Raw genomic sequence first — 18395 nt, 5'->3', positions numbered from 1 at the left:
CTCTGGCCTCTCTGGTGAAATCCCAAAAGCTGGGGGATGCTCGGTGGCGATGGCAAGCAACTGCCATGTCCCTCACACCAAGAGCAGGGCTGGCCCCATGCAGCTCTCAATTTTGGCTGGAAAACCACACAGCCATCTGGGGAACACTGTGATTCAATGCTCCCCTGCAGCAACCTTGGTCTCTCACCAAGGACAGATGCAAAAAAACAACTTTCCCTCCTCGAGGGTCAGCCCACACCACCCAAGCATGTACAGCTGCAACAGAGAGTGTGATGTAAAAACCTCTATTCTCCCTGGGGATGAACAGGTCAAGCACCACTTTGTGGTACCCAGCCCCTTCACCAAGTTTTCAAAATGGGAATTAAGAGTGCTTCCTTCGTGCTAAAAACATGCCCACACCACTTTCAGCACCTGCTCTTCTCTTCCCTCATCATCTCCCTGGGCTGGTAAAGCGAATGGCTATGAACTGGGAATGATATACTCATCTCCCATTGCACTTATTAGCTGTTGCCTGGCAAAACTCTCTGCAGAGACTGTTTTAAGCTACATGTTCTGCATCATCTTGCCTTAAAAGAAAGCAGGACAGGTATATCCCTTTACAGGGTTGGGGAGAGCGCTCTCCAGGCAGAAATTATCCAAGAAAGGGGCTGTTTTTACATCTTGGGAAATATCTAGTTCTGGTCCACAATATAGCAACACAAGATGGAGAATCACTGCATAAAACCCTGCCATGCCTCCATGTTCACACAACCCTAACAGTTTCAGCTGGGAGAGTTACACAAGAAGAAACACCAAGATACCTTCATGGTTATTTTTGCTTCAAGTCAGGTTTTAAAACATTTAGCTTTCTGCAACACAGACTCCAGGGGACCACACAAACAATAACCCCCCCAAAAGGCCCATTTCCCACACACTTAATTGTTTGCTATTGTTCAGACTTGAAAGCTCTGTGCAAAATCCCACCTTACTTCCACCTGCCCCCTCCCTGGAGCAGCCTGTGAGGAGAGAAATGGACATCCTTTCCTGACCACTGCAGAGTTACCCCAAAACAACCACAGAAAGGTAGAAAATAGCGGTTTCCATCATTTAAATGTTTCCTCTTTATCATGAACACCAGCCAGTTTCTAAAGATAAGCTGCTCCTGTAACATGGCAGAATCCAGGTAGAGTGCAAGCAACTGCCGAGGCATCAGCGTTTGCTTCCAGCTCTCTCGTGGAGAAGGTGTCTGTGTGGCACATGGCTGCCCAGCTCCTGGCAGCCACCTCCCCCAGGGGAGAGCTGGTATGTCCATGCTTGTGGAGCTTCTGCCAAAAGGAAGGGGAGAGTTTGAGGGAAAGAGACTCAACAGGAAGCAGAAAGCCCTCAGGGCTGCCACAGGGAGCTCCCTTATCCTGGTGCAACCCTCTTGCACATGGCATGGAGCGAATTCTGGTGTTCTCAGCTCTCTTTCCCTGGGGGTGACACGGTATCCAACCCTCTCAGCTTCAGATCCTTTTCATTTTCCTCCACACTGACAAATTAGAAAACAACCTGATGGACTCCTATTCCTCACTTGGATTCCAGTCTCAGACATGCTGTACCGGTTTACAAGATTTGTGGAAAAGACCCCAGCCTAGTCCAGCTCATGGCTCCAGTGGAGGCAGAAACCCCTCTGGAGACATATGCAATATCAAAAACTAACACACAGCTCAATGAGCTTCCAGAACCAACACAGCTTCGAACTCTGTGGTAACCTTAAACTCATTAACAACACTCCCTGCAGTAACAGCTCTGTGCCACAAAGCCAGTTCAAAATGCCTTTACAGTAGCTAATAATAAACCCTTTTCCAGGGCTTGAAACTGAAAATCAAATGAAAAAAAACCTCAACCACCAACCCACTAAACCCTCAAACTTAATATCTACTGCGTAAAATGCTTTTTAGAAATGCCCATCCTCTGCCCTCCAGTAAATTCTCTCTTACTTGGGGTCAATCTGCTGATCACCCCTCATTTATTTCAGAAGCAGATCTGAAGTAACATTTCTAAGAAAAATAGCTCCAGAATTAAGTAGGGTCAAAATTTAGAACCAAAGCCAGAGCAAGTCTCTGCCTGCATGCAGCTCACTCCCCTGCACACATTTAATAGCCCTATTTGCAGTGTTGGCAGAGTGCTCCAGCCTCCTTTAACTCTGACTTCTCCTATGCCCTCTTTGCCTACATTACAAAATCCCCTTTTCCCCCACTCCTCTAAAACCACTCATCATTCCTATCGAGACACATCACTGGATAAGAGCATTTCAAATGCATTTAACTAATCCAGCTTTGAACTCTACACCCCCTACACCCATGCTGGCAGCACATTGCTCAGCGATTTTTCCACTGGAACTGAGTACCCCAATTACTGTCTCCAGTCTCACATACTTTCCAGGCAGTCAGTAAAAAAAGATGCCATCACAACCATCTTGTCCTTACCCATGATGGTCACATCATACTCGATCTGGAAGAGTGCCTCCTGGCTGCACTGCCGCAGGATGTTGAGGGCGTCAGCGTGGGTCATGCTGTGCAGAGGGATCCCATCAACGCTCAGCAGCCTGTCCCCAATTTTCAGGGACCCTTCCCTGTAAGAAGCCACAGGCAAAATTTTTTTTTTGTTTATATGTATTTATTTATATTTAGATATATAATCTATGTCTGTTTATATATTTATCTATATTTCTACAGATAAATTAGCTATATATATACTCAGTGGGACAATAGTCTGGGTTATTTATAGTACAAGGCCCATCATACTAAATTATGAGCATGAGTGTAGATAGACTGACTCCTGCTTTCCAAAATAGCATCAGCGATTCATCTGCACGGGGCTAATGAAGTGGCTGCCTCTGGAAGAGGAGTTTCTGCTTATAGCTATAACATCTACACATGAGTCAGCCTGTGAGCACCGGGTCCTTCCTCCCCACATTCCACAGGCCCCACACCACCTCTGTCATTCCACACCACCAGCACGAGAAGCCTTGGGGAGGCACCAGCAAGGAGGCCAAGAATGACACACATCCGAGAGCAGGGTGAGAGCTGCAGGTCTGTCTTGTGAGAGCAGGTGCCAGAGGTGTGACACGAGCAGTACCTGTCTGCTGGGCCACCCGGCCTCACGTAGGTGAGCACCAGCGGTCTGGACTTGTGCCAGTCTTCATGAGCTCCCCCTGGAATCAAACCAGGAAAGCCGAAAGTCACGGGAGGTTTAAAAGTCTGAATGAGAGTGCTGAGAAAGAAGGGACATTTATCACACAACAGCTGACACAGCCTGAAAGCAAAACGACTGCCCTGGATCAGACAGCTGGCAGTTCTTGAAGGCTGCAATGGATTCTCTCCAGGATACGCTTTTATTGCTCAGCTGAAGTTTATGACATTCACTGTCTTATTTTCCCACTTCCCAAATCACCTCTGCCAGTGTTTGTCCCCTCTGCTTTTCTTTGGAGAATCTACTAACCTCTCAGCACAAAGCCAAAGCTGTTGCCTTCCTTGTAGAGGGAAACTTCTATGGTCTTGGGAATAATGCCAGCACTGCTTTCTGGCACTAGAGGAAGAGAGAAAGACCCAGTTACCCCCAGATAAACCTTTTCCAACCATCCTGCAAAATGTATCAAAACTCCTCCAAACATCATTGAAATGAAAGTCCAGCACAAAGCCCATATTGTATCTTGCCTATTTGGAGCCAAAGAGTCCAACCCAGACACACGAACCTTCATCAGAGCCAACCATCATGTTTTAGGGTGATTTCACCAGTTCAGTGCAGTGCATCTCTCCTCAAATTTGTCTTGGTAAATACTCTGACATTCAAGTAAAACCATCTCGTTTATCAACTGGCTTTAATGTGTTCAGCTTTTCTCAAAAGCTTCTGCCACAGATAGAAACTTATTAAAAAAAAACCCAGCAGCATAAGGAATCAAGTCACTGGCTGACCTTAAAGAAAATGAAAATCCCAAATCCTCAGTGGAAAAGGTTGGGGTTTTTTCCCTTACCTCTCATATTTTGGATTTAAAAAAGATTAAGTGAATCTTTAAACTGATCCCAGGGGCAATTCAGTAATTTTATGTTAAATACACAGTACTATTTGTACAAAATACAAAATGTACAAAAGTAAAGAGAAAAAGAAAGAAACTGTTTCTAACCCTTGTCATCCTTTGCTATTTCATGATTTATTGCACTACTGCAGGGAATACGGGACAATTTCCCAGTCTTCTCCATCCAGAACTGCATATGGCATTTCAGCCTGGTCCACTCTGAAAATTCCATGAATGGCCACAAGGATAATCAGGAAAAAAAAAAAAAGACTAAGAAACTTGACTTCAACCTGGCAAACTGGAGCTGAATGCTGCCCTAGGCACATCCACACTGGCATTTCCCTTGGCTCAGGAGGGGCTTTTTGAAGTGAATCTCCCTTCCATCCTCACTGCCAAGGACCCTGAGGGCTTGCAACCTGCACTCAAATTAGGGTTAAACCAGCCCTTAAGCTAACCCAAAAGACATGGAGTGGAGGCATGGTACCACCCTACAGGCAGACAGCCCTGGGGATCAGGCTACAGCAAGGCCAAATAAACCTCCAAAACACTGTCCCCACTTTGCTCCTGCTGCAGTGCAGACAGCTAACAGGGACACAGCCCAGAAATACTCCAGAAGGGAAAAACTCAGGGCACGGGAAGGTTCACAGATAAGGGGTGATACTCAAATACCAAGAACAGGGTATAAAGCATCCACAAATGAGTTCAGAAACCATCCAATTTCTGTCCTAAGCATCCACACGTGAAGTGCTGCAACAGCCTTTCCTAAGATCAGCAGGAGCAGGGAAATCTAAGCTAGCGTTAATCCGGGACTCAGTTTATTTATGAAAGAGAATGATATGACACAGTGGCCTGAAAACTGGACTTGGACTTGCAAGATCTCTTCCACAGAAGGAGATTACAAAGTGGGGAGAAAAATTCAAACCAACAAGCATGAGCTATTGAATTGCACTGTATTTCTGCTCTTTGCCCAGGGAAAGAGAGGGAGAGAGAGGCGAGTACACACAGCAATAACAAACCCTCACAGCAGATAAAAGCCCACAATGAATTGGAACCAGGCAATAATTGACAATTCCCTGTATTTTGCGGTGCTTCTTTGTTTGGATCGTTCATAAACAGCCCCAATAATGTCACTGGAGAGAAGTCAGTATCTCAGTGTGCTCTTCCTGCTCATTCAGAGAGGAGGACATTTCGCATCGCTGCTATTGATTGAGCCATGCGGCACTGGCACCGCTCCTCAGCTGGGAAGTACAGCTTATCAGATCCCTGACAGCCAGGCTCACAGACACAGAAAAAGGTTAAGAGTGGTCATGCCTGGGGAGCATGAGAACATGGAAAACTTGAGCCACAGTTGGCTTTAGTAGGGTTGTATGCAAAAGCTCACTAACATTTACAGCAGAACAGAGGGGAATGATGGATAGAGATTCAACTAATCCAGATTGGATTTTTCTCTTTTTTGGGCTTTACATATTCATTTATATCTTGAATACTTTTCATATAAAGGCAGCAGCTAGAGCAAAGCTATGAAGCGTAAGATAGCTTCCTATCTGGGGCAAAATGTTTAGATTTCATTAGTTTTGTTTTTCCTGTCATCTTATTTTTAGTTGTTCTATTTCTTCTGCCCAATCATCCTCTGATTGATTTGGGTAATGGAATGACTAATAACTGGGGAGATTGTTTTCACAGTGGAAAGACTGTGATGAGAAATTGTATCGAGGAATTTGTTTTAATCAGAAATCTCAATCATCAAAACGAATGAGGGCAAGAGCACACAGTCTCCCACATCAGGACACAAGTCCACTGAGTTGGGCTTGGCAGCTCCTGCCAGGGCCCCTTAGCTGGAGAGCAGATTGCTTCAGCTTCCCTTCTGAAAACACATAACACTTCAAAGCATCCTGAGGACTAACAGCACTTGCCACAGTTCTGAAAAGAGCATCTGGCAATACATGTTTAAGACTGAATAAAACCTCCCGTAGCCACACTCCAAAAGGGAAAAAGAAAAACAAGCTGAAGCAGCATCAGGAGGCAGATTGGCCTGCGCTACCAAGTCACTCCGAGGCAAGACAGACCTAATCAGCCATCCCCTGCCGGTGTGCATGAACAGGCACCCACTGTGCTGGAAAAAGCGCTCTGCTCCGACTGCACACAGCTCCGCAGCACCCGCCGCCGTGCTGAGAGCAGATGAAGGCAACGTCAAAATGCCCCTGGACACTGCCTTGGCCATGGCAGCCAATGCACGAGCAAGTCCATCTGCACCCCAGGACAAAAAGCAGCCAGGGAGGGAGAGCAGCGTTATGAGGGAGGCACCCACCGGCTGGCGGAAGCTCATACTCTACTTCCAGCACTACCCTTTCGCCCACGTTTTTCAGCAGGCTTATGATCTCATCATGCCGCAGCTTGGTCAGGTTAATGCCATTCACTGACTTGATGTAATCCCCGACGTTCAGCTGGTCGCTTCTGCAAAGAAATAAAAAGCAAAAAAAAGCAGTGGTAGCACAAAGTCTCTGCTACATCCAGCCTGGGCACGGCTGGCTGGTAACTGGAGGAGTTTTTGAACAAGCCACCAATGCTGGGTTGATCTCAGCTGTCTGCTATCACAGGGAAGTGCTAAAATTGAAGCCATCTATCTTTCCTGGTGGCAAGTGTTCAGATCTGTACATATAGCAACAGCCGCAGCGTACGCGTTCACAACCTCTCTTTTGTTGCTCAGTTCCCATTCATGTAGAGCAATTAGTCAAAGAAAAGCACACCAAGAGCTGTCTGAAGAAAAAAATCCAGCAGGGAAAAAGAAAACTTCTTTCCTTTTGCCTGTTTTCTGCAAAACTGTTCAAATACTCCTTCCCTTTCTCTGCTTCTTGGAACCTCTCTTTGCCCATTCCTTTTCTGAGCCAATAACGTTACTTACAGACTCAGTATTCAGAGCAGATACAATATTAAACCACTTAGCTTGATCAAGATGTATTGTACCATGCAGCTCTCCTGACAAGGCTGCCTAATTTCACAGAATCCCTAATATCCCTACACAAAATTTCAGAGCATAATTGCACAGAGCATAGGAAATAACTCAAAATAGAAGACGTTCTACTTACTGAAGCAACAACTTTGCATTCTGGGGCACTTGAAAAAAGGGAGTTGGGTGCCAACAACCTTAATTATAACTCTATTCATTCAGTAGCTGGAACATGCGACTATTACTCTCCAGTTCTGCTGTGCTCTCTGCACCCATTTCCATTTCTCACCTTGCAGCCAGTCCTCCTGGCCTCAGATTGGAGACTCTTGGCTTTCCATCTTTGTCTGTACCACCTGAAATGGTTAACCCAAGGGTGCTTCCTTCCTTCTTAATCAGCTCCACGATGGTGACCCCTCTGAACTCCTCTGAAAGATCAGGAATAAAGACAAACATCTCAGTGGAAGGCACATTCCTCCCAATCTTAAGGACATCCTTTTCCTAGAGGTAGTGGGAAAGAAGACCGGGGATGATTTGTACAAGCATGAAGAGAAAGCATCAGTCTATTTAAAATTAAGTTGTGAAACAGAAGTGTGCCCTGGTAGATCCACAGAAGTGTTTGCATGCAGGGCTGGCAGGCAGGACCAAGGAAGATAAGGCAGAGGAATGACGGCTTGTGAGAGAATAAAAACCTTGTGTTTCAAGGTGCTGAAGGCAGTGAAAGAAATCAGAACCAGGATTATGGGATCTCAGCAATGGTCTAGGGAGATCACCTCAGGGATCTCCCTTAATATGGAGAGGGGAGGGTGCTAACAGGGCTACATGTCAGGCAGTCACATGCTAGGAAGATGCTGTGGACCTGCAGTAGCTGCCAGGATGGACAGAACAGGGTGGATCTTAAAATACTGCGATTAAAAAAATATCTTGAGACATCAATACAGTTGGGAGATAAAGAACATAATGTGAAGAGGAGTAGGATCCTGCAATCATTAGGGGAAGGAGAAGGAGACATGACCTGCATTCATTCACAGCAGTTTACCCATCCATCTGCACCTGGTCCAAGTCAAACTCCCTATTACTCACCTCATCTACAGCTGGAATTGAAGACAAGTCACTTTTATGTGACTGGTTCCACATGCACTGCCTGCCATAATACATATGTCAAAGTTTAGGGGGTGAACACTCCCCACCTGCTGCAGCAGTACTGCTCTCTGTGTGCTGCAGGCAGTGTATATTTTACCTTGCTCTAGTCCAAGACAACATTCCTGTCTGTCCAGCACCTACATATAAGCCCAATCTGGTATCAGTTTTGATCCCATAACAGCTCATGTCTGGATTTTACAAAAACAGGGTCCCTAAACTATTCCATCTTCTGGATTTGGCACAGACAAGGGCAGTAAGTTAGCAGGAGAGCCAGCTCTGGCCCAAGGAAAGACCAAGAGCTCTGTAGACTTGGCAAAAGGCAGCTCTGTACTACTCCATATGACAGACCCTACACTCTTTGCTCAAAGGGTGACTAGCCCTGGGGCAAATAGGACAACTTCCACATCTTGCCACCTTCCACATCTTAGAGCCTCCTCTAAGAAGCTTTTACACAATTCGTCTACAATGTGATCCATCCATCTCTACTGTCTCCCACAATTTTACAGGAGGAAACCAGTCACCTTCACACAGGGCACCTTTCTCCAAGGCTGTGCAGGAGAAGGTGATGATGGGCATTGGCAGCACATGACAAACAGTTGTCCCACAGATCTGGACTGAAATCCACGCTGCAAATGGCCCAGGAGCTTGTTTGCACAGCAAACCTCACCAGGCTTGGATGAGATGCTGTTTGGTGAGGGAACTTTTGAAACCTCTCGCACACTGTGATTTCCAGAGCAAGGCAGGGCCCCTTAAATAGCATATTGACAAAGAAGATCCATGCTGGTGCAGGGCTCTCTCCCTCCATCCAAAACACAGCCTCGTTTGGCACTGTGGTGCCTCATCACTAGCACTTTGCTCCTCTGTAAAGTCACCATGACACCAGAAATTGCACCTCACTTAGCATCCTGTCATGTACTACCTGTTTCGTAAAGCACTTCCAAGAATAATTTGTGCACTTGATGAGTAGGGAACCTCTTTGCAATCTAGCACGTCTGGCAGGCGCTTAGGCCCTGCTGGGCACCCATTTAACGTGGCACTGGCAGCTCGTTGTAAAAATGTCAGGTCCATAATACTTCTGCTCTTTAAAGTCAGGTTTTGATCCCCTGCCAACCGCAGTAACTTAGTTTTTAATTCACCAAGCCAGGATCCCAGGGTCTGCCAGAAACTTTGGTGGGACTCCCCACCGTGCTGGAAGGAACACCATCCGGCACTATCCTGCAAATTTCCTCTCAACTACAGACACGACTGATCAACACAGATGGTGCTGCAAGGGGAGATTATTAGCTCTTCAATGGGGTTTAATTTCGATCCTTGATAAGTGTTTAAAATGAGAACTCCCAGAGTGCAATTACCCATTGTGACGGGTTCAAGGAGAAATCACTGCTTCAAAAAAAGGGAAGTCCCTGAGATCAGTGGATCGAAGTAGAGCAATAAGGGATTTTGACTAATGCCTCTATAAATCTACTGCCACTGTCACAGACATACATAGTGAGCTGGTTATGGAGGATCTGGGCCTTCAAGACACAGTCTTTGAGTGCCATATAAGAGTAGTCTTGGATTTCTTCTGTTGCTTGGATTTTGCTGCTCAAAGGATCCCAGGGCAGAAAGAGCACATCTGAATTTTGCCCTCCCCATTGAGATGCCTCAATGAGGAGGTTGGACATACTGGCTCTTGTGAGCCTCTCCCCATCAGAGTTGTGGTACAGCAGTATTATGTTGCAGAAGCCCCAGAAGACACAGAATATCCCCTAGAACAACTGCTGAATGATGAAGCAATAGCAGAAGGGCCTCATCCTCTACAACACACTGAACTAAACTCTGACTGGATCATTAACAGTCAAAAGTCAAAATCAAGACCTTGGCTTTCCTAAGGAAGGAAATGAGCAGCCCATCCAGACCTGCTGGCAGACGAAGTTCAGCACCACCAGAGGCAACATATTATCACTTCTTCACTTCGTTTTCAGCCCCCAGAGGTGTTTCTGCATGGGAAGATTTAGCTCACACAAAAATTTGCTGTGACTGACTAAATATCCAAACAAACTTAGTCCCACATGGCAAATACAAAGCTTGGCAGATACTCCAAGTCACCCAACAGGCTCAGCTATGGCAGCGCTTCTTCCCTCTCTCCTTTACTGCTGTTTTCTTCTCTGTGGGTGCCAGTCCAGCGCAGGAATCAGTCCTTTCTTGTCTCCCTGTAGCCACTATCAAGGGTTTTACACGAGACAGGGGTTGCACCAGTAACATACCACTCACTGAGACCAGTTACTACCATCCATTTTTGCCCTCCAGGAAAAAGCCTTTCTGATAGATGCACCAAAACTAGTGTTTGGAGGGGTTTACCCATTCTAGGGGTATCCAGGTAAAGTGTAACAGATGCCACAAAGTTTTAGGGCAGAAGCTGATCCCCTCCTTTACCTGGGATGCTTTGCCTCCTGGAGACCAGGGCTGCGTCCATCCCACCAGAGTCCTTGCTCCCCTTCGAGTAAGGGCCATCGTCTGCGAGCAGAGCAAACACAGAAGCTGAAATTAGTACCAAAAGCCACAAACAACTGAACCAGAGCACTTTAAAAAGTTGTCCTGGTGACACTGGGATTGGGATCACATCTGTATCACAGACTTCAGGCAAGGAAAAACAACACCCAGCCCCAGCTTTGCACTGCACCACATGGGCTATCCCATCTTATAGAGAGGGAGGGAAGGAAACAAGAAGGCAATAACATTATCTGATTTATTCTTCTTGGAACTAATCTGTTAGGAGAGAACAAAATTCCCTTACTCCTGCAATTATGTGGAAGAGCTGAGGACAGAGAAAGCTGTGGCATTAGTCTCAAGTTTTAAGCCTGTCATTATGCTTGTGAAGAAACTTATAGTCTTTGGAAATGGAGTTATACATCAGGACACTAACAGGGCACTAAATCACTATACTTGAATGAAATTGCCTATTCTTATAGATCCCATTATTTCAAAGTCACATTTTCCTGCTGCTGTTCCAGCCTTTGTACAACATAGAGAGCACCTTCTCTTAAGTGATTAAAAAAAAAAAAAGCCAAAGAGAGAATAGTATTATGCACTGTAAATGCAGCACCCAGCATAAGCTGAAATTTAAAGTATCTAAATATCTTTGTATTCTCCTACTGGAACACTCCTACAGAGTTATCACAGAGCTTATTTGCAGAGATCTACAGATGTCATTGCCATCCACCTAAAAATGTCTATTTTTATAGTATTTCCTAAAAAGCTGGTGCTTTTTCAATCAAGAATTTCCAGTAACCATGTAGTATCAAATAACTCCCATTCTCAGTGACCACATTCCTGGATTGCCATTCCAAATTTTTCAATAGCTGTGAAGGTTTAGAAGCTGTACGTGACAGTATAAATATGGGTTACTGAAAGCCTTATCCATTTATTCGTGTCCACAGCCCTTAAGTTATATTTAAGTTACAGAGAAGATTTTTGTCTGGCTCTATACAAAGTGAATGACTTTTGTTCAGCCCCATTCCAGGGGTGTGTACAGAGAGGAGCCAAACCACATGTTCAGTTGCTGGCAGCCCATTTCCCCCACAAACAGAAAATGATATTGTAAACTGAATCACATGCTCAAGCCCAAGGGCTTGAACACTTTTTAAAAGTAAAATGAAATAAGCTTCCACCTAAAGTAATTAAGAAAAAAAAATAACAGAAAAAATTACCCAGTGTTAATTCTTGTTGCCCCAGCTGAAGTAACTTCACAAGTTGATAAAACTCAGTGAAAAGTTTTGGCTTTCAAGCATAAAAAGCTGAAAAATAAACAGTACTTAGTTTTTCAGCCCAAATTTTGCAGCCCACAGAAGGACAATGTAGATATCCAGGCCCTGGACTCTCCTCGTGTGTCACTTTGAATGTTTTTTTCATCACCACTAAACTGAAGCTTTCTAATGAAGTAAGAAGTAGCACTTGGCCTGGAGCATCACCAAACTATGCCAAACCACTACTGCCAAATCACTTTAACTTTGGTACCCAGACATTCAGACCTCTGTGAAACAGGGGAACAAAGCTGTGCTTTTCAAAAAAAAAAAAAAAAAAGAGGAAGAACAGGTAGGGTAAAACAGCACTGTCCTGACCATGGAGATCTTGCAGCATTACTCAAAGCTGACAGTGAAAGCAGCAGGTGAGTTACAACAAGCACCAAGGTGGGCCACTCATTTCAGACAGGTGCTGGTACAGCCTGGAATCACTCAGAGAGCAGAAGGCTTGAACATGAAATTTGCATTTTTAATAGTAATGGCTCCTTGGGTGATGGGGAGGCCAGGGTCAGGGTTAATCTGGGCTTAATGACTCTGGAAAGAAGTTTAATTTAGTTGGGACAGTTTAGCTCCAGCATCCAATTAAAAAAAAAAAACTACACCAGCTTTTCTTCAGTAGCTGTTTGATAGTGTTACAAATTCAGAGCTTTCAATTTCTGCCACCATTGGCTGTGTTCACCTTATTTTCTCTGCCCAGAAGATTTTTCCTAATGTCTTGCCTTACCTTCCCTCTGTCATCCCACCCCTTGCAGAACTGCAGAGTCAGATTAACACAGATAGCTTGGGAGTATAAAGCAAGGTGGCATTTCCCAGGGGAGGAGAAGGACAATGTTGATCTAACTGCTCCCTGCCCACATCATTCAGCCCAACAGCTACAACCTCCCTTTATTTCTTTCCCAAATGCAACAGCACATTGGAAGAGGAACCCCAAACTCAAGATGCCCAGCACGAAGCCGCTTTTTCAGCCCTGGAGGTAATTCTGCAAATGGCACCTGCAATACACTCTGAGACATCCTGGGCTGGAGCCTCTCAATGGCTCTGGAGCATCAGTGTGCCTTCGGTCCCACTGGACACTGTATTGGTGAGGGCACCCCCGAGTGCAGCTGCCTTCCCCCTGAGAGCACTGCTGACAGCTCTGACCCCAGCTAACACGCTCAAGGCAGCAACGTTCTGCTGCGGATGGGATCCCTGCATTCCTGGGAAACCACGCAAGATGGTTCAAAGCCAGCTCCATAATCTGCTGGCAAACTAAAGCAGTGAACCATCTGTTTCACATAAACACACCGCCCTGGACCAGACAGCCACCAGCACCCTTCTGTGCTTCATTTCCCCATCACAACCCCAATCAATGTTGATACGAAACCCCAGTTCGCTACTGGTTTCCCTCCCTACCCCAACAGCTGTTGGCAAACATGCCTCGGCTTCCCGTTCAGCAAGCAACCGGGTTGCCTGTGCGCTAACAACAACTTTCACCACCAGCCAAGTGGTCAAGAGCAGTGACCCGAGCTACAGCCGCTGCCGGCAATTAGCAGCTCCCCGCCCTGCCCCGTCCCACGCTGACAGCTCCGTCAGCCGGCAAGTAATTAGCACCACAGCTCCCCTTCCTCTATTGCTTCTCCCTTCCAAACTCAGTTGATTATGTGAAAAATGTTTGGGTTTTTTCACTCATTATCTGGCTAAAGCGTTTGAACAGGAAAGGGAGCTGCCACACGCCGCCTGCCGAAATGGGAATTGGCATTTGCTTGCATGAGCATCCCCTGCCGCGCGGCGCTTTGTTCATTTGCAGCCGATTTCCTGCTCTGCCACTCAAGCTGGTATTAATGGAGTCACTGTTTTATGAGCTTTTTTTTTTTTTTTTTTTTTTTGTGGTAGGGGTTACTTTGTTGGGTTTTTTTCTTTTTCAAGGAACTCCTTCTCTTTGTGCTCTCAGTTATTTCTCCTGCCTAGCACAGCATCAGTTGGGAGGTGAGGCTGGTAACCAGCCTGATTGCTCAGTCGGCCCAAATCGCAGCACCAGCCCAAGCACTGAAAATTCATGAATCTATTTACTCCCTAAAATTGGGAAAATAACTCTTTTTTTTAATCCTGCACAGGTTCTTTTTGCAAGCAATCAGTGCTGGAGCTATTAGAGTTGTATTTTTCAAGCTTTTTCTCTCACACCAAGGGAGTTGGAAATTTTCCAAAGAAAAGATTATGTAATTGATGGTTTTGAAGTAGCAATGTTAATGCTGGCTCTAGGTCTTTCAGAAAAGCTCACCAAGGACATAAGACCCTCAATAAAACCCCTTTCCATATATTGATCCCATGGGAATCCGTGACAACACAGAAAAGTTCCTGTAAGTCTTTGACAACAGTTTTTGCTATTTCAGTGGCTTAGTAACACCAGGGAGAGAAGAGCTCCCAAGTCCCTACACCTTCACACAGGGTTCTGAGCTCTCCTCCCCTGCAACAGCAGTGCCATGCAGTAGTACATATGCTGCACAGTGATAATAAAGAAGAGATAATCCCTATCTCGTTCCCCAAAAACAACCTGGAAAGATGAAGGAGTAGGAAAAATCTCCTTGCTTTAACTGAAGTATCAGGGCCAGGAAGAAAGGAAGGTCAGGACAAACTCCACTATCTCTGTGAGCACAGGAACCAGTATCTCCTGACATCAGTTAGGTGTCAAGCCAAACTCTGTTAAAATGGGGAAAAAAAAGCTTCTTCTGAAAGAGCACTGATTTAGGAGTTAATTATCCCTGCCTGTAGGGGGAAATTGGAAGGTTTTTTTTTTTCATTTAGAAGAGTTATAAGTCTATGTTATTAGCAGAGATCACCTCTTAATGAAAATCAGCATTGTCTAAATAAGATTCTGTAGCAATTAGGCTTGAAGTCTGCAAGTTGTTCAGATTCCTGGATTGCTTTAAGACAGTTCCCGCAGAGAAAGTGCATTAATCTTATGGGAAGACCAAGAGGTAAAACCTCCCATTTGTTTAATGGAAAAAAGACAGTTGGAGACAGTTATTTTGCTATAGGGTAATTGCACTCCTTGTTTAGAGAAATGAATACTAAACCAGCATTAAGAACCAAAAGCTGTTCGTGCTAAGGCAAGACAGTATTTTTTGCTAGAATAAAAGCATGAGGCTGGAAGTAGAAATTCAAATGACTAAAACTAAGTGTGATTTGGTCCATTTTCAGGAGAATTATTTTCGAAAGTCAAGGGAGGCATTTATCTGTAGTCAGGCAAAGAGCAGTCAGGGGTACATGAGCGTGGGTCAGGCAGCTAGTGATGATTCAAACTGTGGCCCTGGGAGCTAGTCTCCAAAGCCTGGGGTTTTAAAGATCTCTGAGTGCCTGAAGATGCAGACATGTACTTCAAAAACAACTATAATCATCTACTGTATCTTTAGGCACCTAATCACCTTTAAAAAGTTAGATATTACTAGAAGGAGGGGAAGGGAAAAGTGATATATCCACTCATATCTGTTCTGAATCTCAGATTGGTGTTTAGCTCCCAAATGACATGGCCTGGCCAGGGGCTGGACCATCATCAGGGGACAGTGACACAACCCTTTCACCCCTCCCCGGGCTGGCACTGCACATGGCATCACACACGGAGGCATCTTATGCACCAGAAATGGATTTGGGTTTGATTGCAAGGCTGTACACAACCGACCCTCCAGCACACTCCCCCCAGGCAGTTTGGGTTATTTCAGCAGGTCAGAGACGGCTCTGCAGGAGAGTGGCACAGTGGTGGCCTCCCATCCTCAAAGCATTAGCCTTTAACACCAGACAAGTAGGTCCAGAGAGGCGAGGACAGGAAAACAAAAAGCCCATTGAATGTTGTTACAAACAGATTGCATGATTTCCCGAAGCTGCTTAATTATGCAGCAAGAGCTCCTCCCATGTCTCTGCTTCAGGCAAGAGACTGTTTGCACAAAGGATCCCACCTTCCCCAAGCCTTCCTCAGCAGGTGGCTTGAATTTCCTTCTGCTCAACTAAATCCACAGCTCCTTAGGCCCTCGGAAATTTGTACATGAGTTCACTAAGGCCAGTACAGATGCTCAGTTCTTTTTCCCATCTCTAGAAATGCACTGCTTTGGTTCTGTATCATTAAAGAGAATAAATAAATAGAACCCAAACAAATGGATGAAACACATCCGTCAGTGATCTCCAGACTGCTTTTCCTGGAATACTACAAAAGTTGAGCTAAAGCATGATCCTGCCCTATATAAAACTAGCCCAAGCATAGAGCAACAACTACACTAAATCCTTAGGCAAGACAGGCCATGCTTCTGTGAAGTGCTTAGAATAAGAAAAAAAAAAAAAGTCCCTGTTGCTTTAGGATTCTGCAGCACAATTTCATTGTCATCACACTGATTTTTGCTGGTTGCATCCAAAAGGAAAAAAAAAACAACCCAACCTTCAAAGGGCTCAGTGTTTCCTGGGTTTTTATTCTCCAGGAGTTGGGGTGGGGCTCTTGGAAGTATGCCAGTGAAAAACTCAGTACTCATCACAGATCTTCTCCCTCCATCAGCACAGGAAAGCCCCCATGTGATCCTGTCACAGCACTAACTCAGACTCAAGCAGGGCTTTGAAATTTTTTCCCTTCCTTTGCACCAGAAAGATTAAAAAATTTCCCTTTTACCAGCAAGCTCAGACTGGAACAAACCAAGTTATTTTAGGAGCAGCTTCTCCCTAATTTCATAAATACATGTATCAACAAATCTAGTACAAATGGCAGAGGCTGCCTGTTGTAAAGAAGAGCCTCATATTTGTCCCTTTACTGGCAACAAATCCCCTCCCAGCACATACACAGGAGGTACTCAGAGACAAATGAGAACTTGGGGAAATGTTTCCTCTTAATTTTTCATATCACAAAGTTCTGAGTGAACACCCAGAGAAAACAGGCAAAACATACAACAACCACACTTGCTGGAAATTAAGTCCTCACCCCAAAGATGGCGACTGAGCTTTCTCCCATTTTCCCAGATAATTCTGGTGGAAAAAGCATTATCAACCTGCTGCCAGTCCCTGTGCCAGCCCTACTGCAACGATGCTGCACCCCCAACCCCAGGCTAGGAACGTGCTCCACTGACTGCAGCTTCTTGTGCTCTCAGAGGTTCTTGTGGCAGCTCCTCCATCCATTTGTGCAGCTGTTGTTCCTGGTATCCGAGCCAGGAAGAACTAGTCCAAACTTTGAGGTCTTTCCAAGAGGAAGTTGTGCTTCTTAATTTCTTCGCCTTGATAGACACAGCATGAAATTCATCTCCCCACACCCGCCACGTCTCTCCTTTTCTTCTAAAGACTATATTCATTCACCTACCAACCCTTCTCAGGCATGTATAATTTCATAACCACCTGCTGCTTTATTCACAGGAATCAGATCTATGAAAGATATAATAGCCTATTGTTCAACAGAAAATCCGTGCTTTGTTCTTCTGTTTTTTTTCTTTTTAATAAGAAACCAAAATTACTTTTAGAGGAATAATTTGTTTCAAGCAATCATTTTCAACTGAAATGCTGTAGATAGTTATTTGCATAGCAGTAGCCTTTATGGGAGCAAGATATGAGCCAGAACATGTACCTGTTGCCAAGCAGGTTGGCTTCCAAGGGATACCAGAGCTTATTTCTTACCCCCTGCAAGCTCTAAGCAGGTACAATACACTTATGAAAGAAGATTCCTGCTTCTCATGAAGATGTGAGAAGAGTTTCTGCATTTAGTAAACAAGCAGATGATCTACTTCAGTGTGTATGTGCACAAAGCCCATTTAAGTTGTCTCTGCAGAGAAGCCAGGCTTTGGAGAGATTTAACCCACATCGACTTTCAAAGGATATTAAACACCTCCTAAGGACTGATCCAAGTCCCATCTGATAAGAATAAATGCTCGACCCAGCTTGCAGTGCCAACATCTGGTACTCCTCATGCTTTCACTGAATACATGGCATTCCATAAAAAAGCATAAAAGGGAATAAAAGAAAAAAACACGATTTAAGAATCTGCAGTCAACCTGCCATTACAGTCACGTCTTTTATACACCAGAGCCATCACTACAATGTATTTTTTGTCCCCTTTATTGCTTTGGAAGCCAGTACAGAGTAACTTTATTTATCTAAGCACATCTGAGGGAGTGTGTGATAGAGGACCTGGAAGCAGTTCAAAATTTCCACTCGAGCTGTACTAAGAGGTGGAAGAATAAATACTTGAAAAAGTAAGTAGAATTTTTTATTAAACCTAGTTTCTCTTTTTTTTCCCTGGTTTCCTGCAAAAATTGACTTCACCTGCTGTGTGTATATCCATCCACCTACTGTCCTGTTGCACCTCTGGAACTCAGTGGCCAATATCCATCAACCTTGGGGGGAGAGATAGCAGCTTAAAAAAAGATTATAGTCTTATAACTTTCAGTAAAAATGTGTCTTGAGTAGAAAAAACTCAGATTATTTCTCTCAGCAAAGCAAAGAGCTGTTGTGTAAACCAGCTCCAGACCAGCTTTACCACTCCTTTTCC

At 44.8% G+C, this 18395-nt stretch overlaps 1 protein-coding gene across 5 annotated transcripts in view; it reads right to left on the bottom strand.

Annotated features, from left to right (window-relative positions):
* The window catches only part of GRIP2 (glutamate receptor interacting protein 2), a 123998-nt gene that overhangs the window by 49148 nt on the left and 56455 nt on the right, over window positions 1–18395 (bottom strand). For all 5 annotated transcript variants that reach the window (XR_001920122.3, XM_018068443.3, XM_018068442.3 and 2 more), the window contains exons 2-7: window positions 10542–10622; window positions 7276–7411; window positions 6348–6493; window positions 3466–3552; window positions 3103–3178; window positions 2451–2596 (exon numbers count right to left, since the gene is read on the bottom strand). Coding sequence is in view for 4 of the 5 variants with exons in the window: in XM_018068443.3 (XP_017923932.1) it covers window positions 2451–2596; window positions 3103–3178; window positions 3466–3552; window positions 6348–6493; window positions 7276–7411; window positions 10542–10622 (672 nt within the window). In the remaining variant the exon portion in view is untranslated. The remainder of the gene's footprint in view (window positions 1–2450; window positions 2597–3102; window positions 3179–3465; window positions 3553–6347; window positions 6494–7275; window positions 7412–10541; window positions 10623–18395) is intronic.

The sequence above is a fragment of the Manacus vitellinus genome, unplaced genomic scaffold, assembly GCF_001715985.3.
Source record: "Manacus vitellinus isolate BGI_N305 unplaced genomic scaffold, ASM171598v3 scaffold_14_pilon, whole genome shotgun sequence".
NCBI lineage: Eukaryota > Metazoa > Chordata > Aves > Passeriformes > Pipridae > Manacus > Manacus vitellinus.
Note: the sequence above shows the minus strand (reverse complement) of the source record. Positions and strands in the feature narration are given on the sequence as shown.